We start from the raw sequence: 20,390 nt of genomic DNA, 5'->3' as shown, positions 1-20,390 counted from the left end.
TCTAAATGGGTTAACCCCCCCCCCATGCAGAACATTCATGGGGGGCCCACAGTGAATCCTTGTACACGGGCCCCAGAGTTTGGTGCGACACCCCTGCCGAAGCCTAATCCATGCCTTTTCCCCCCACTATGTAATGTTAGGCCTGTGTTTTGTGGCTGGTGGAGAGGGCCACGCAGCGATCATTGTCTCCGCGGCGTCACGTGCCGCGTGTGGAATATGCTGGCGGGCTTTGTTGTCACCCTCTGTCCGTTCTGCTTTTCTGGCACTTTCACACAATGGTGGTGGTTGAGCACTTTAGTACTGATGTTATCCAGCCTTTCAACCTGCTACTGCTACAGCTTGAAGCCTAGCCTCTCAGGAAACACTAGCGTCCCAATGTAAGATACATGGCAACACTCCCATCATCATCATCGTTGTCGTCATCATCATCCTCCTCACCATCGCCAAGGATCGAGCAACCGATCGACCTCAGCAAGGATCGAATGTAACATCAGCACCAAGGTGATTATGGATCCTCTTTTCTTTCATGATCTGACTTAACTGACTTATTCTGACAAATGGTTGATTTTCTTTCTTTTTCATTTAGTCTTTTATCTTCTGGCTGCATTGCATCCCCAGCTGAATGTACATATTTATGAGGCAAAAAAGCAACAAGCTAAAATGAATCGCTACTTTGATGTATTGTTGGGCATTCATATTTCACTTCACGCGTGTATTTGTTGTTTCATTGCATGCGTATACTTTTCTTTGACAGCTGTGTACAACACAATCTAAACTTACTGCAACTTGTGTGTTTGTATACACCTCAGAACAGCAAATACCGTAATCATTAATTAACTGTGACTAAGTACAGTATGTAAACATCAAGTGCTTTATATTGGACACTATGGCATCTCTGAGAGGTTGATGTGGGACTGGTTGTAGGGTTCAGAGATGTAATGACGTTTACAGTGAGCAGGTAGCTTGGTTTCTGTGTGAAGTGATTTAAAATCAATATCCTGTCAGATTTGATCAACTATAGCCATAGAGTGCTGACTTCTGGAATGGCCTCAACACGTATGTGAAAGAGGAACTGACCAGTGCTTGTGTTAACTAGTGGTCAACAACACGTGTTCATGTTAGTCTGCGGAGATGCAAAACATAGGGTGAGAAGTTGCTGTTAGCCGTTGAAAACAAGTCGGTATTAGTAGGTTTTTGTGAGTCGCATGCCAAAAATAGCTGTTTTGTTCATACATTTTTGGCAAAATGTTTATCAGTTTTTCGCGTGGTCGTTGTTGTTTGCGTTGGTCCCACCACAGGCAATGTCCCTGCGAACAAACGCCTCACAGTGTGGAGGGGCGGTGGTCGAATTCGAGTCGGACGACTCGAGCGACACAAGAGCCAGGCCGGCTAGGAATGTACCAGGTAACCTCCACTTGACCTGTGGTGACCCGTCCCTTACAGTGCTGTAGTAGTGTTTATGGTCTCTGTCGGGTGGAAAGCTCATACAGTGTGTCCACAACGGTTACTTTTCAGGATTCAAATTCAAAAGCATCAGATCCACAAGCTCGAAACGAGGCGTAAAGTGGATCTGCCACTTTTGATGCTTTTTGTGACTAAGAACCATTGATTGACATCTAGACCTACTGCATATAGAATGAAACAGAGCTGCTACCTTTAAACACTTTTTTTGTAATACCATTTTAATTATATTGAGAAAAAACATTAAGTGGTTGGGGGCATGCGTACAAGTAGCAAAATATGTCTTTCTAGACACAAGCCCATTCCCAGATGCACCGCAATCTTTCATGGGCAGATGTGACTTAGGGGGCTAGAAGTGTTACTGTAAATAGTAATAAAGAAATTGCCGGCTTATTGTGTCTAAAAATATATATTTTGCCACCTTTACGTATGGTATGGCACCACCCACTGATATCAAAATCGCTAAAACGATAGAAAGCAGTAAATGAAAACATTTTAACTCTCATCTTTTCTTTTCCCTAAGATTACAATCTAAAATATGAACCCTTGTTGTTAAAAAAACTAAAGTTGTCCTTTAATGTAGCAGCGTGCAAGGCAGGAAAGACAATGTTTCGACGTTATTAAATCTTCGCCAGGTCGTGACCTGAGAAAGATCTTAATAATGTCAAAACGTATTTTCCTGCTCCAGTGCTTCTTAGCTGCTATGTGTGTCTAGTGAGGGAAAGTTAGCCGAGTGGTGGACCAATCTGGAAACTAAATGCTTTCCAATAGTTTTCTTCACCAATGTGTTCATAAAGGTGTCTACTATCACCTCTGAACTTTGTCAAACCCAACTCCCTTGACAAACTTTGTGGGAGCCAATCAAAGTTGGGGGTATCCCGAGGGCCTGGGATTAAAGGGTGGAAAATATGAGCATATGGGGTGTGTAATTAGGGTATTTTTGGGCTGCTGAATCTATTCCAACCATTAGTTTTCAGTTAAAATGACTCTGTGGCCATAAAAGGACACCTGTGTCCTGTTAGTCCCTATGTTTTAAACCCTGTGTTTGAGTGTTCCTTGTCAGATTGCATCATGTTATCCTGTGTGTCATGATGTGTGCTTACCCACCTGATCTTGAATAGTTTTCATGAATTCAAACCCTACTCCAACCAATTTTTTTATTGACAATATTATGTCACATGGACACACAAAAGTAGGTGTGGCCTATGTTATGGCCAAGGAGTAATTTTAACTGAAAACTAATGGTTGAAATGGATTCAGCAGACCAAAAATACCCTAATTACACACCTCATACGCTCATATTGTCTTTTTTTTTTATTATTATTATTATCCCAGGCCCTCGCGATACCCTCAACTTTGATTGGCTCCCACAAAGTGTGTCAAGGGAGTTGGGTTTGACAAGGTTCAGAGGTGATAGTAGACACCTTCATGAACACATTTGTGAAGAAAACTATTGGAAAGCATTTAGTCCCCAGATTGGTCCACCACTCGGCTAACTTTGCTCCTGAGACGCTGACGCACCGGTGGAACGTCCCCTTAATCTTATATCATATTGTGTGAACATTTCCTCCTCAGGGTCTCCTCTCATCTACCTCAAAGGTCCCAAGTTTCTCATCTATGTCAGTGGAGCTCTGTCAATGTGGGTAAGACCATTTGATTTGATAGACAGACCAGCTATTGGTGGGGAAAACGGCAGCACTTGCATGCATATTTCAACCTCATCTACATAATTTATAATTGTTCTTCAGTAATAAAACAATTTTCATTTTACAGTAGAGAATAGGGATGGGACGATAATCGTTATTATCATTTATCATTATTAAAAACACTCACAATAATCGTATCGTGGAGATTTAAATTTATTGTGAAATTATCCTCCGTCATGCACTGGGATCAATTCACTTTTTATTTGCCGAGCTGTACAACTTAAGCCCTCTGTAATTCATAAAAAGGACCTGGAAATAACATACTTGATCTACAAGCTCACAAATCTGCTATTTCTGGCCCCTGGATTATGGATGTTAATATTGTAAATCGCAATTATAATTTTTTTGTCTCAATAATCGTGGCATGAAATGTTCATATCGTCCCATCCTTAGTAGAGATGGCACCATTTCTGTCTGGTCACCCTGTGTCTCAGAGGAGGGCTGTGGACAGTTCAGAAACCTGCCCGCTAGTGCATCATTGGTGGTCATTACAAACAACGATTTCAAAGTAAATGTTGTTTTACTGATGCAAGAGCAATGGCTTCTATTTTTGTGTAACTAACTTTCCAGGAAAGAGTTTCATTATTTTGGGAATCCACACCAACGATAGTCTCACCTGCCAGACAACTATTTCACAATATTCCTCTGAATGCGTAACGGAAGCATTTTAAAATTGTGGGAGGCAAGCGTCTGGCTCGAGAGTAGGTTTGAGTACCGAGAACATGTACCATACAACAGGCTTTCCCAAAGTGGGTGCCGTGGCACCCTAGGGTGCCGTGATGCCAGTCCAGGGGTGCCTCTGAATAATTTGATAAGATTTGGAATTCATCAATAATTCACTATAATATCACTTCACTAAAACAGACCTGATTTGCACTGTATTTGTCCATCTACGGCCAACTCTCTTCCCAAAGATAGCAGATATACAAGCTCACAACGCACCACAACATGACACGTTGTGAGCTTGTAGATCTGCTATTTTTGGTGAACCTTTCCCCCAGAATAGGGACACTGGGGCGTTAACCGTCTCATGGAAACAGATATTTGTCTGTGACATAGCCTACCATATCTCAGGTGGAAAGAAGTGCATGTTTATGTTGCGTAATATGATGTAAGATTCTAAAAATCAACAAACAAAAGTAGCCCTGAGTCAAAAAAATGTTTGAAAACCCCTGCCATACAAGAACCAGTACCATACAAGAACCGGTACCATACAAGAACCGTTACCACCACATCCGACACTAGCGATAGCGTGTAGTAGTATAGTATCGAATAGGCACCGCTTTGTATTGCTGTGTAACTTGTGCGAGGATTTAGGCTGATCTAGAATCAGCACTAAGTGCAGCAGCACTGGCAGCATCTCACAATGAAACCAAGTGTCCACCTGTAGTGAAATGAATTATGTCATTGAACTTTATGTATTGAAAAGTATCGGCTCCAGACTGTTTTGCACCGGTATCGGATAAAACCCAGTCGCTCCCTACTTTAGACTACACCGACGGTGTCAGGTTTGTGAGCTGTCCCACCCAGAGCCCAGCTCTTTGAGACGCAGAGCGAGCGAGCAGACAGGGTTAACTGCAGGGGCTGTGTGCTCCTGAACTCTGTGACCCGTTGGACAGCGCGGCAACACGTGCCTTCCTCGCACAGCAGAGCGTGATTAAATTTATTGTTGTTGTTGTTGTTGTTTTGGTCCAACCCAGGGGGACCGCATGTGGCACTTTGCTATCTCTGTGTTTCTGATTGAGCTGTATGGCCGTAACCTCCTCTTGACCGCAGTGTTTGGCCTGGTGGTGGCCGGGTCAGTGCTCCTCCTGGGCGCTCTGATCGGCGACTGGGTCGACCGCAACCCTAGGAACAAAGGTAGGTTTCATTTAAACATCTAACATTGTAACACACTGTATTTTAATCCTAGGAATAAAGGTAGGCACCCGCCAGGTTTCATTCACACATCTAACATTGTAACATACAGTATTATATCTCTGCTGTCAGACAGAAACCAACAAAAACAATTTTACCAATAAAGTTGGTATTGTGCTGACTCTATACATTGTCAGACACTTGAATGTGTCCTTGTATTATTGTCACTTTACCCAAATAAAGCTTGAGTTGTGTTGAGGTGTTGACCATTAATGTGGAGATACAGTAGTTGTTATGTAAAAAAAAAAAAAAAAAAGAGTTGGAGACTGGAGTTTGACTGGCAGTTTGAGGATCCAATAAAGGTTTAGTCAGAAGCGCCTTTTAATAATACATTTCAATATTTGTAAAAACCCACACAAAGACGTAAAGGGTGTTTGTTCAATACACTGATTAATTAAAGAAAATTAAAATGTTGAAAAACTGAGGTAGGAGGTTTGCGCCCAGCAGCGACAATATCAGAATGGGGGTCCTTGAAATTAAAACATGCATTGCTAAGGAACAGCATCTTTGTACAAATCAGAGGCTTGTAAACGTCTGTTCTTGTCTTCGTTGCTCATTCAGATATATTCTGTCTGTTCTTGTCTTAGTTCAGGGGTTTCCATAGCGCGGGCCGGGGGCCAAATGCGGCCCGAGGACAATTTTTTTAGGGCCTGCGGCTTCATTCCTAAATTGTATTATAAGCGGGTCGCCAGCATCGTCAGACAAGAATATTTTCCCTGAGTATAATTTGTCAGGATTCCTTGTTCCCTGTTGTGGCCCCCTTTGAAAAAGGTTTGGACACCCCTGTCTTGGTTGCTCATTCAGATACATTGTATCTGTTCTTGTTGTAGTCGCTCATTCAGATTCATTGTGTTCTTGTTGTAGTTGCTCATTCAGAATCATTGTGTTCTTGTTGTAGTTGCTCATTCAGATTCATTGTGTTCTTGTTGTAGTTGCTCACGCCTCGCTGTTCATTCAGAACATCTCTGTAACGGTGTGCAGCATCGTCCTCATGCTGGTCTTCTCCTATAAACAATCCATTGAGCTGATCTGGGACGGCTGGCTGACAGTGAGTATACCGTACACTTATACCTTAACAATCAGTGGACAATTATTAGAAAACCTGTAGTCACTTTGTAAGTTTAGATTTTTTGATTACACAAAACACACCACTACATTAACCAATTAAGCCCTATATTTCATACTTTGGCTACTCTAAAAGAGCTGATCTACATGCTCACAACGTGCGGTGTGAGCATAATAGAACCAACTGTTTTCGTGTCAAAACTCTCTTTTTCTTTTTTCTTTATTGTGAAATGGGTCATTCATGAGTATTTTTACTTTGGTACAGTAAGTATAATTTGATGCCAATACCTTTCTATTACTGACAGTGTATATATTCTTGTATATATTGGGTTATTGCTTATCATTTTACTTAGAGAACGTTCAAACTAAATCTACTTGTACTCCCACTCGTGCTAACGATCACACTGTCAGTCAGTACTGTTGTTGCTGCTGTGTCTCTTGTTGTCACGTGTAGTAAACATGTTTCATGATAAGAAAAAAAACATGGTCACACTTTACTTGAGCGTGCACATACAGTAAACGTAAAAAGTAAAAGTAGCTCAGTCAAAATGAGTAAAAGATTACTTGCTTTTAAATGTACTTAAGTATTCAAGAGTACATGCTTTTACAAATTACTTAAAGTACAAGTAAGAGTACATTACATGAATGAATTTCTTTCACAATTAATTCTTGTATTATTATTATTTTTTTCTTCATTTTCCCCAAAATAAATTAAAAATAAATTAAAAAGAATATCGAAAAAACATGACCGGGTTTTTTCGATGAATCCATCATGATTAAAATGGAGTTTGAAGTTTTTTGTGGAACATCCCTTTAATCATTAATTCATCATTAATTAAGCGTTAATTATTTGAATGAACTTGCATGCTCAAGTAAAGTGTGGCCACGTCACATGTTGCATCATAAAAACCTTTCTGTTGTCACGTGTAGTAACATGTTGCATCATAAAAACCTTTCTGTTGTCATGTTTTAGTAAAATGTTGCATCATAAAAACCTTTCTGTTGTCACATGTAGTAACATGTTGCATCATAAAAACCTTTCTGTTGTCACATGTAGTAACATGTTGCATCATAAAAACCTTTCTGTTGTCACGTGTAGTAACATGTTGCATCATAAAAACCTTTCTGTTGTCACATGTAGTAACATGTTGCATCATAAAAACCTTTCTGTTGTCACATGTAGTAACATGTTGCATCATAAAAACCTTTCTGTTGTCATGTTTTAGTAACATGTTGCATCATAAAAAACTTTCTGTTGTCACGTGTAGTAACATGTTGCATCATAAAAACCTTTCTGTTGTCATGTTTTAGTAACATGTTGCATCATAAAAAACTTTCTGTTGTCACGTGTAGTAACATGTTGCATCATAAAAACCTTTCTGTTGTCATGTTTTAGTAACATGTTGCATCATAAAAAACTTTCTGTTGTCACGTGTAGTAACATGTTGCATCATAAAAACCTTTCTGTTGTCACGTGTAGTAACATGTTGCATCATAAAAACCTTTCTGTTGTCACGTGTAGTAACATGTTGCATCATGTAAAAACTCACGCAAGGTGGTTTGTTATACGGTGGTGATCGTCCTGGCAGATGTGGCAAACCTTGCAAGCACAGCTCTGACCATTGCCATTCAGAGGGACTGGATCGTGGTCATCACCGGCTACAACCGCGGCCACCTCGCTGGTGAGAGTAGTTTCTGTTTACCAAATAGCTGGAGAGAGACGGCGTGTTTTAGTAAATTAATGCCCTACTTGACTGAGCTTGTAGATCTGCAACTTTTGCTATTTTTGAATTTGAATCCTGGAAGTTAACAGTTTGTTTTGAGGTTTCCGCCACGAAAGAAACAATAATGAAAACCCCTCCAAAGTACTAATGGGTTACATGTTGCCATTCAGACATTCCCAATGTAAACAAGCCATAGTGCTTTTTTGGGTTTAAATCCTATTAGTAGACCTTGTATCTGAACTGTACAAATGTCCTGTGCTTTCTCCTGTGCGAACTGCTAATTAACCCATCAAGACCTGGAATTATTTTATGCTTTAACTATTGAAAAATAGCAGATATACAAGCTTGTAGATCTGCTTTTTTTTTTTTTTTATCTAGATTTTTTTGTGTGCAAATCTTTGAATATATTTATATATATATTTAAAGCGAACATTTGTAACTCAAATATTTGCTTCTGGGGGTCTCTGGAACAACATATTTTGAGATGGGGGTCCGCAGCCAAATACATGTAATTTTGGGGGTCCTTGACATGAAAACGTTTGAGAACCACCGATTTAGAAGACATTCGTAGAATCGGATCCAAAATATTCAAAGACCTAAAAGACAAAAATAGAAGATCTACAAGCTTGCGTGGCTTGTATATCTGCTTGGCTTAAGTGTTCAATCAATCAAACAAACCTTTGCATTGGGGTTGATCTGTCGTCATCATCATCGTCAAAAGGAATGAACGCCACCATGAGGCGGATCGACCAGGTGACCAACATCCTGGCGCCGCTGGCGGTGGGCCAGGTGATGACGCTGGCCTCCAACGTGGTGGGCTGCGGCTTCATCCTGGGCTGGAACCTGGTGTCCCTCATCGTGGAGTTCATCTTCCTGTCCCGGGTCTACCGCATCGTCCCCGCCCTGTCCGTCAAGCCGCCCGCCGCCGAGGACAACCTGGAGTGCGTGCCTTCGAGCCGGGAGAGGGTCAGAGACCGCTCACAAGAAGGTACGGAAGGAGTTGACTGACTGTAGTCCATGGGCCATACGAGATGTCGGTATCGGAAAGGTGGCAAAGGTTATCATGCATTTTTGAAAAGCTCTATATCTGTAGATTATAATTTGGTATGATAACCCTTTCTGAGACGCAGCTAAATTGGTGTTATCAGCCGCTAGAGTTGGTGTCCCATTAATTTTACTTTACAGGGAAAAAAAGCAAAAAATGGGAGGGACACCAACTCTAGCGGCTAGGTAGACCAAGCACCTATTCAGTATGGTCATGTGCTACGGCAAGTGCTATGGGCTCAGGTATTGTCCGAAGAGGTGAGTCTTCAGACCACGGTAGAAGCTAAGGAGTTCTAAGTGTAACAGGAGTTTGTTCCACAGTTATAATAATGGATAATCGTTATTATCGCTTATCGTGATGAAAAACACAAACAATAATCCTATCGTGGAGGTTTAAATTTATCGTGAAATTATCCTCCGTCATGCACTGGGATCAATTCACTTTTTATTTGAGTACCACTGCATATCCGGTACCACTTAAACCCTCTATAATTGGTAAAACTGACCTTTTTTTTCACTCTCTACCAAATCTCTTTTCCCCAAAAAAATTGAACTGATCTCCAAGCTCACAACACGTTGTTGTAACGTGTTTTGAGCTTGAAGATCTGCAATTTTTTGGGGCAAATTTTCCACCCCAGGATAATGGATTTTGGGGATATTTCGATTTTCGCGATATCGTAAATCACAATTTCTTTGGTCACAATAATCGTGACATGAAATGTTCATATCATCCATCCCTATACTCTTGTCTTCTCCCTCTCAGAGGACGAGGCCAGCCGGCAGGAGGTCCCCGCCCTGGCCGAGGAGCAGTGCGACATCAGCCTGAACCTGAAGGAGATCACCAACCTGCCGCTGTGCTTCCAGAGGTTCCGCTGGCTGCTCAGCACCTGCAAGGACGGCTGGAGCGCCTACTACCGTCAGCCCGTCTTCCTGGCCGGCATGGGCCTGGCCTTCCTCTACACCACTGTGCTGGGCTTCGACTGCATCACCACGGGATACGCCTACACGCAGGTAGAGAAAACATGACAAAATCATCTAATTTACAAACACTGTGATGGGATTTTATACATCCATAGTTTTGCAGAATAAGCAATAATCATGTAATAATCTTGCATTTATTTCTCAGATTATAATTGCTATTTTTGTATGTGTGATTATAGGACTACTAATATTCTTATGTTGTTTCGAGTCATCTGTGCCAGAAATGTTCAATGAATGCATTTATAACTAGAAATATTGTTCCTTCGAAACAGTGTGGGCTCGCTTCCACCCAAAAAATAATAGTAAAAGGTGTCAAGGTCCCAGGCAATGCTCTCTTTCATTTTACTGACGGGCCCAGTCAGGCCTGTTCGAAGTGGAGCGGTGAATCTGAGCAGCTATACCCTGTGTGTGTACTGTACTGTACTGTACTGTACTGTACTGTACTGTACTGTACTGTACCGTACCTTACTGTACTGTACCTTACTGTACTGTACCTTACTGTACCTTACTGTACTGTACCTTACTGTGCTGTACTGTACCCTACCTTACTGTACTTTACCTTACTGTACTGTACCTTACTGTGCTGTACAGTACTGTACCTTACTGTACTTCGCTGTACTATACTGTACCTTACTGTACTGTACCTTACTGTACTGTACTCTACTGCACTTTACTGTACACTACTGTACCTTACTGTACTGTACCTTACTGTACTGTACTGTAATGTACCTTACTGTACTGTACTTTACTGTACCTTACTGTACTGTACTTTACTGTACTCTGCTGTACCTTACTGTACTGTACTCTGCTGTACCGTACTGTATTGTACCTTACTGTACCTTACTGTACTGTACTTTAATGTACTCTACTGTACCTTACTGTACTGTACTTTAATGTACTCTACTGTACCTTACTCTACCTTACTGTACTGTACTTTAATGTACTCTACTGTACCTTACTGTACCTTACTGTACTGTACTCTACTGTACCTGACTACCTTACTGTACCTTACTGTACTGTACTTTTATGTACTCTACTGTACTCTACTGTACCTGACTGTACCTTATTGTACTGTACTCTACTGTACCTGACTGTACTTTATTGTACTGTACTTTGCTGTACTCTACTGTACCTTGCGGTACTGTATCTTACTGTACTGTACTCTACTGTACCTTACTGTACACTACTGTATTGTACCTTACTGTATTGTACCTTACTGTACTCTACTGTACCTAACTGTACTGTACATATTCTATGTGTTCTATATCTATGAATTCTATGTGTTTGTTTGTGTGTGTGTGTGTGTGTGTGTGTGTGTGTGTGTGTGTGTGTGTGTGTGTGTGTGTGTGTGTGTGTGTGTGTGTGTGTGTGTGTGTGTGTGTGAGTGAGTGAATACAATTTGACCCTAACCCTAACCCCCCTAACCCTAACCCCAAACCACATTTTGGGAATCAGCAATGCTCCCCCTGGGACCCCTGGGCTTCCCTGAACAACACTTTGAGAACCAGATAAATAGCCAATGAAAAGCTTTTTCATAAACATAACTTTTTCATCTACAAGCTCACAACACTGCACATTGTAGCTCAACTTCATAAGATTACAGTATTAAGTGGTCCATCTTCCTTCCGTATCCTTGTGACCGTCCTTCCGTATCCTCTGTGATGTCAGTGTGATGTCAGCGAGTTGTGACATCACTTCCTGTACAGGGCGGCTACACGAAATGTGGATAACACTATATATGGAGATAGTCCAGTCCATCATGTCATATGGGACTACCGTCATAGAAAGTAGCCATTGTTAGGCCGGAGTCATTGGCTGTCTAAACATGGAGATGTGGATAACACTATATATGGAGATAGTCTAGTCCAATATGTCATATGGGACTACCGTCATAGACAGTAGCCATTGTTAATCCGGAGTCAATGGCTGACTGTCTGTACAGGAAGTGATGTCACATGACATACTTTTTATGCCCATATATGAGTCCTAACATGGAGATGTGGATAACACTATATATGGAGATAGTCTAGTCCAATATGTCATATGGAACTACCGTCATAGACACAGCCATTGACTCCGGCCTAACAATGGCTACTGTCTATGACGGTAGTCCCATTATGACATGATGGACTGGACTATCTCCATATATAGTGTTCTCCACATTTCCATGTTTAGGCCCCATCGCTCACACCCTCGATGGGGTTGGCGATAGGGCCTTTCTGTGTGGAGTTTGCATGTTTCCCCGTGTCTCCTAGGGTTGATACCCTCACAAAAACATGAACAAACTCCCCCCAGAATGATAACAACTAGAATCGTCAGAGAAACACTGTGGTTGGCCAGATAGTCAAGAATTGGCGCGACGCGCATGTCACCCTGAGGTGTCTTACTAGTAGTTTTAACTCAGAATATATACATCACACAGCTTAGATATTTGGATCAAATCAGAGAGCAGACCTGTGTGAACGCAATGATATAAATAGCATATCTGAAGTGTAAACATTGCAGCCACAGCGCCTTAACATAAACATGGGTCCCTTTCCTCTGTCTACACTCTGTCCCCACTCACTAAACCCATTGGGAATGCATTGGGTGCTTAAAGTTAAACATTTTTATTTTTTTATAATTATACTACAAAACATTTCAAAACGAAAAATACAAGCACACATGTCCTCAGTAAGCTGAACACATAACCATTTGAATGGTGTTGAAAGGTGTAAGCGTGTAGGAGATGAATCGCGCCAAAGTTTTGAGGAGATACTGACTGACTGATAGATAAACTAGAAAATATTGTTCCTTCGAAACAATTGTGGGCTCGCTTCAAGCCAGAAAACAATGGCTATAAAAGTACAAAATGTCAAGATTGCAGGCAGTGCTCTCTTTGACTTTACTGACGTCAAAGATTGGTCCATTTTGTTCCAAAAATGTGTTGTGCAAAAGTTGACCCGCTGGTGGCGCTATAACAGGCCAATGTAAGAAGGGTGGTATCTGTTCCTTGACCTATTGGGAATGTGCTTAAAAGATTTCACGCACATTGCAGGCTGTGTTCATGATTTGAGGTGTTTTTGGCTTATTATTTTTTGTGTGTGTGCACTTCATAGGCATATTAGATAAAGGTCCTTAGATTGTGTGTAGAAAGTTTCATGCAAATTGCAAAAAAAATCCTAACGGGTTTAAGCGTTTCACAAACTGCTCAAAATGATATAGCGCCCCCCTTTGGCCAATTGGAGTAAGATTGGTTTTAGTGATATTTGGACTAACACTCTACATCTTTGCCAAATGCCATGAACATGTTACTTTGCATGTATGATTTAGAGGCAGAAGAATAATTTGCATAAAACTGCAATATTCATTGAATTATTAAAAAGCATGTTTCAATTGAAAAAAAAAAATCCGATCTGACAGATCTTTAGATATTGGTCCAAAGTTCATGTAAAAAAAGTTGTGTGCACGTAACGCGAAAATTCCAGAATAAAAGCGGGTTTAAGCGTTTTACAAACTGCTCAAACTGGGCGGAGCTTACTTAACAAAGACACAGATGTCTTCCGCTTGAGTCAAAGCACGCGTGTAAGCAAGTTGCATGTCTTCAAACGAAACGAGTCATGACTTATGCCCGTTTGAAGTTTGAAATTTCAAACGCTTCGTATAGCGCCCCCCTTTGGCCAATTGGAATAAGATTGGTTTCAGTGATATTTTGACTAACCCTCTACATCTTTGCCAAATGCCATGAACATGTAACTTTGCATGTATGATTTAGAGGCAAAATAATAATTTGCATAAAAGTGCAATATTCATTGAATTATTAAAAAATCATTATTTAACGTTCAAACTTCTCACCACATAGCCTGTGTAGATACAGGTTCAAATTTCATGTTAAAAAATTTTTTTGCGCGTATCGCAAAAATCCCAGGAGGAGATAGATTTTTACTGTTTTTCATATAATTCCAAATTCTGGGGGATCTAAAGGTCAGAGGTCAAAAGTCAGAGGGTAAAAGTTGTTCGGCATGAGGAGACGCATACGTGTATACAGGTTTCATGGCTGTACCTCAAACACAGCATGAGCTATATCTGTTAAAAGTTTGCACTTTCGAAGGCTTCCTACAGCGCCACCATTTGGCCGATTGCTGTATAAAGTAATAGCACACGTCGCCACTGTAAGCTGAACACATTGATGTTTTTATTTTCATTTTCTCACTAAGTATGTAGGAGTTGAAAGGTGCCAAAGTTTGAGGAGAACCTGATAGATAAATAATGACAACATCTAAAGTGTGCTCGCCTTACAGGCGAGCCCACAATAAATAATGAAGATAACATACGTGTGCTCGCCTTCCAGGTGAGCCCACAATGATACCTCCAAAACCTGATCAACCCCTACAACCCCACCCGTTCACTCAGATCAGCCAACACAGGGATGCTGACAGAACCCTCGCTAAAAACCCCAGGACAAAAATCCACCCGTCCTAGACAATTTGCCCTCCTGGCCCCCAAACTGTGGAATAAACTCCCTGTCGCACTTAGAACTATAGACTCACCTCTTCAGACTCCACCTAAACCCATAGCACTACTGTAACACTCCCTTTTAGAAAAGTTTTTTACTGATTAGATGCGTGGTCTACCTATGTTATTGTTTTTCTAGATTGATATTCCTATGCATTGTTGTATTGTTGTTGATGTACTTGCTTATTATATTGATGTATTACCTGCTTATTAAAGTCGCTTTGGATTAAAAGCGTCTGCTAAGTGCCTAAATTGTAAATTGCAATTGTAATTGTACCGGTCAAAATGTCTGACGCCTCCCCTCTACGACGTGCTGCAGGGCATCAGCGGCTCTCTGCTCAGCGTGCTGATGGGTGTGTCGGCCATCACGGGCCTCATGGGCACCGTGATGTTCACCAAGCTGCGGAAGGCGTACGGCCTGGTCAACACGGGCATCATCTCCAGCTGCCTGCACCTGGGCTGCCTGCTGCTGTGCGTGTGCTCCGTGTTCGCCCCGGGCAGCCCCATGGACCTCAGCCTGCTCATGCCCCACGCCGACGGCGCCAACTCCTCCTCGTCGGCAGGCATGGCGGGCAAGAGGCAGAAGCACACCTACCCGCTGATGGTGGGCGTCAACCAGCCGCTGCTGCCCGACCGCTCCTCCATCCACTGGACCAACAACACGGTGCTGTTTGACAACGTGCCCGTCAGCACCACGCCCGAGTCCTACATCTCCATCATCCTGCTGTTCCTGGGCGTCATCACGGCACGCATCGGTGAGTAGACTTAAGACCGAAATATCTTGGGGCCAAATTGTTGGGAGATTTTGTGACGTAGTGTGCACCTTTTGACCTGAGGTTGGCACTAGAGGAAAGGTCATGGGGTCACCAAAATCAGTATAGAGGTCATCTACTGGTGAGGACGATGTTGTGCAGCAAATCCCTGAAAACCAAACTGGATTGTTGGTAATTGGAATCCTTGTCCTAATGAGTGTCAGCGTCGGGCTCATGTTGCCCCCCTGATGCAGGGGTCAAGACAGATCCACCTTTGACCCGATGTCGTGTGTCTGTATCTGTGACTGTGTCTGCATGCGTATGTGCGTGTGTGCTCCAGGCCTGTGGTCCTTCGACCTGACGGTGACCCAGCTGCTGCAGGAGAACATCTGCGAGTCCGAGCGCGGCGTGGTGAACGGCGTGCAGAGCTCCATGAACTACCTGATGGACCTGCTGCACTTCATCATGGTCATCTCGGCGCCGCAGCCGCAGCACTTCGGCATCCTGGTCATCATCTCCGTCTTGTTCATCACCACGGGACACATCATGTACTTCCTGTACGCGCGCAAAGCCAAGAGAAAACACCGCCTGGACACGTAAGAGAGAGAGGAGGCCCTGAAGCGGCGTGCAACGCGAACGCAGGCATGCCAATGTGAACCTCAGCGTGCACCGAGTTCCCAGTCCACGCTGCGCCTGTGAAACCAGTCGTCTCTCTCTCTCTCTTTCTCTCTCCCGTTCCTCCGGCAGTGTCAGTGCTAAGCTACCCCCCACCCCCTCCATCCGGCCATTCGTCTCTGCACAAAACACAAGCGAGCCTCTGTCCTCCCCTTGGATGCTTTCGTCCTGCAGGGCCTTAAACGCCACAACTCAGGTGAAACCGGAGTGAGAGATAACCCACCACCACCAGCACAACCCCTTCATAATACACAAGTTGACGTGGCCGCAGCAGGAAATGCTGTTTCCAGATGTGTCCTAACCTCAGGAGCGAAAACATGGGAATGCGTACCAAAAAAACTGTGCCGCCGAGGCACCAGTGCACGCCTTTTTCTTCTCTCTGCAGACCCCACAGGATTACTGCAAGAGCTACTCAACGGAGCAAGTCCACTCGACTGGTACACTAACTCACACAGATGCTTTTATTTCTGGACGGGAAGGGCGGACGGATGATGGATTGAGGGATTTTATTTATTTAATCATCTATTTTTGTAAAACTTCACACGGTAAAGAACTGGGCGTTGTGAAGATCAAACATTTACAGTGATAGTAAGTAGTAAAAAAAAAAAGCAAACAAAAAAAGGCAAAGCAAATCAATGGGAGACGTGAACTTTACACAAGTGGCATAGACGTTACTGATCCGTCCACTTGGAAATACTCCAGGATGTCCAAAAAGGAACCTAAAGGGAACTCGCTGTTAGATTGCTAGATAAGTGACAAAAAGTGACAAAGGAATCCCCCGCCCCTTGATGGACAGAAGAGGAAGGACATAGCGCTGTCTTCCCCTGGCTTGTTTCTCTGTGGATGAATCAGGCAAACAAAGTGCCTCTCTCTTTTTCTCTCTCTCTCTCTCTCTCTTTCAAACTGATCATTAAGCTCACATGTAAACTTGGTTTATGAGTTTAAAACTTAGTTCATGAACAAATTTGTATACCTACCTAAAAAAAAAGAAAAAAAACTGAAGAAAGAAATGAAGGCTCCTAGCAATCAAAGCGAATCATGCTCTCTTGACACAGTTCAGTCAAAAAACACGACTTCAATTGCTTGTGTACGTAGTTAAATGAAATGAGCTTTTAGGTATAAAACGGAGTGATATTAATGCGGTTTTAAAAAAAAAGCGATCCTTTCAGTTTGTGCCACGTTTGAAAATGACTTGATTGTTTTGTATTATGCTTGACTGCAGGTCTATAAGACCGGCATCGAGGGCAGTATTGTATCATATCTTATATTATGCTAACACATTGTTTTAGTTCTATGGAACCAAACATGACCTTACCTCAGAACAACACAACTGACTTGGACATTTATTTTACTCTCAGCTGCTGTTCGTCTCATATCTCCTTTCTACATTGTGTACAGTACAGTACAGTGAACTCTACGTCATGCCAACCAGCACCACATCTCAATATATTTGTTTACATTTCCCTGTGAAGTCTCTGTATCGTTTGTGCCTTTGTCCTCATCTGTTTCAGACTCTTTACGATAAAGACAATAAACACGAATGACAACCACAACAACGCTGCCTGCTCTGAATTTACTAATGGCTATATTGAATCTTCTATCTGCCGATAGTCCACAAAACGATTTCAAGGGTTGCTTTGATGTACTACAGTATACTCTTTTTTTTATAGGCCAACGCAGATGATTCTCAATGCAGATTTCCAACTGTATTTCTGCATCAGGTTTTGGTTAAATTAAGGCATTCATTTGTCAGCAGCTGCACCAGTGGTCCTTGAGGGGTTTCCAGGTGGTCTCCAGCTAAATAATGGAGAGTTGGTAACCAAATGGACCCTTATAGATCTTTGACACTTGAGAGCGTAAAATGAAACCAAATGGACTCTCTCGCTCTCAAGAGTTAAATTATGTTTAAACATCTGCATTACTCAATTTACAAGCATTCTACACAATTAGAGAATGTAGAAGAATTGTTATTTTGATCGTTTTCCTGTTATCTCTCCTATATGGTACCAACATCAATACTGCATTGAATTTTGGACAAAATCTTTTCCAATGATAACAACATATTCTGGGTTTTGGGTCTGAGAGGGTAAATCTCATCAATGTTGTTCCATGGCTCAAATGCCGAATAAAAAATGGACCTTGATATGAAAAAAAAGTTGATAAGTGACGTATGTCACCCATACAGTACAGTACTGTAGATTAGCAAATATGGACCCTAATGATGTCACACTTGTTGTTCTTAAATATTCACCTTATTCCTGGCCTTCTCCAGGGCGCCACCATTGCTTCTAATAAAGACTTCAATCAATCATGTCACTCATAGTTGTGACATCATCACATCCATGTGACCTGGTTCAGTCACAGCCTATAAAGTCCCTTCAGCTCTCATGAGTTCATGTACTGTAGGAGTTGGACTGGTCCCCAAAGAGATGTCCATTATCTCATCTCTTCAATATTTAATGGATAGATTTGTGACATCCAGATTCTGCTGACAAGCTCACTCTGCTTACTGAAAGTATACCCATCACTGGAGAGCATTAATGATGCCAGGTTAGTGTAGTTCACTAACTCAGTGGTATTCAACCATTTTCATATCAAGGTCCATTATTTATTCAGCATTTGAGCCACGGACCACCATTTGATGAGATTCAGCCACTCAGATCCCAAACCGTGGAATATTTTGTTATCGTTGGATAAGATTGTGCGAACATGATGTATTGATGTAGTACACCATATAGGAGAGATAACAGGCAAAACGTTTACGCTACTATCATTTTAACCTATTGATCGTAACATGTACGATCAATAATTCCCAAAATGCCCAAATGTATGTTAATTTTGCAATATCACAAAAAAAGTGTGTGAATTTACTAGTAAATTCCCTGGCTGCTGATTCGAGATCCGTTTTGGCTTTTCAAAATCAGTCATTTTCCAGTTGTGGAAAATAGTTGTACCATCAAACACCTGGTAAAAGATCAGTTAGTATAGCCAGTAGCCACTGATAGTTTCCATATTATCTCTGTAGCAGTGTTCATTTTGACAGCAAGTTTTCATTTAGTCTTTTAGTTATACTCTAGTCATCTGAAAATGTTTAGTTTTAGTCGACTTTTTAGTCGACTAGGCCTAAATCTACAGTTGATTTTATTGACAAAAATGTATTTTGGCAGGCTGTGATGGCTTATTTTACACTTGGTTGCAAACTTGTGATTGTGTTTTGGAGCTTGTAGATCTGCTATTGTCAGAGCACAACCAAACATAAAATGACTTGTCTTTTAGTTCTACTGTATCTCTTCTCCACTAGGCCTAGTGTAGTTTTTATTTGTTGACAGAATTCTCAATAGGCCTATATTTAGTCTTAGTTTTAGTCATCATAACGTTTTGTATTTTCGTTTTCATTTGTTTTTCGTCAGTGATAAAGGTAGTCGATGAAAAATGTTTTGTCATAGTTTTAGTCAAAATTAACTCTGCTCTAGATGAGAAATATGCAATATAAATGTTGGCCTGCAGGGGTCATGATCACACTGAGCTGTCTGATAGGAGAGAACAGCATGCTGCATGCATCAGTTTGGGGTCGTTCCAGGTCTGTGTGCTCAATAATTATTACAATTTAGGCATTTAGCAGACACTCTTAACCAGCTAGGGCGACTTTACTTACAGAAAGAAAGGTAAACACACACCTCAAATGCAGCCTGGGATATCAGACGTCTATGACAGTTGTGGTCCTCAAACATTTTCATGTCAGGGACCCCCAAAATGATATGTATTTGACCAAATAATGACCTCTGAACATTCTTCCTATACCAGCTCCTATCAGGATAAAAGCATATCACAGAAACCTTACTGTATCTCCATATTTTAAACCTTTTGTAGATCTGCTCATTTTTATGCTTTTGAGTTTGAATCCTGAAAATAACATTTTTGGACATAATGAGTTTTCCAACCGACAGAGATTTGGCCGCAGAACCCCATCTGACCTCAGCCTTGGCGTCAGTTCAGCAATAGCTAAGGTATGGCAACATGACTGGTGTCTTGCACGCGCGCTAAGGCGCGCGTGCAAGACACCAGTCATGTTGCCATACCATAGCAACAGGCATGATGAATTTATTCCAAGAAGTACATTTTATTTTTTCCCCCTGTAGCCAAGGTATGGCAGCTGCCATACCCATTTGACGCCTCTGGACCTCTGAACATTCCTCCTAGCAGCTCCTAAAGTATATCTGGATAAAAGGATAGTACTATCGTTGCCATGATGCCTATTAACAGTTATCACACACATTCCCCTTATTAAGGACACGCTTATTGGAGAGAGTCTGACTTCAGGCACTTTGTCTTCTTTGCAATTCATTTGCCAGTGAAACTGGGTCAGAGAGTGGTGGTTGCACATTAAAAGCCTGAGCTCTGCTAATATCCTTCTCTTTTGGAAGAATCCTTCGCTGGGAGGGAACAGGCAAGAAGACGGGGGTGGTTCAGCATACGCCTTTGATACAATTGCGCTCACCCACAAAACATGGCCGCCCCGGGTCAAATCCGACTACCTCAGAACGGTCACCACCAGCTTTTTCTAAATGTAA

General features: G+C 41.9%; 1 protein-coding gene across 1 annotated transcript; it reads left to right on the top strand.

Moving 5' to 3' along the window:
* Positions 1-1,301: 1,301 nt before the first annotated feature.
* On the top strand, positions 1,302-15,744 carry LOC308301096 (ferroportin; the record flags this gene model as incomplete). The annotated part of the gene is made up of 9 exons (XM_080744994.1): positions 1,302-1,404; positions 3,037-3,104; positions 4,868-5,027; positions 6,017-6,132; positions 7,705-7,831; positions 8,595-8,861; positions 9,681-9,928; positions 14,712-15,147; positions 15,485-15,744. The coding sequence occupies 9 exons, from the start codon at positions 1,302-1,304 to the stop codon at positions 15,742-15,744; spliced, it is 1,785 nt and encodes a 594-aa protein (XP_080601120.1).
* Positions 15,745-20,390: the final 4,646 nt, after the last annotated feature.

The sequence above is a fragment of the Nannobrachium achirus genome (genome assembly GCF_963921795.1).
Source record: "Nannobrachium achirus genome assembly, chromosome: 2".
In the NCBI taxonomy this organism is placed as follows: Eukaryota; Metazoa; Chordata; class Actinopteri; order Myctophiformes; family Myctophidae; genus Nannobrachium; species Nannobrachium achirus.
This window is presented reverse-complemented; position numbering and strand designations above follow the sequence as displayed.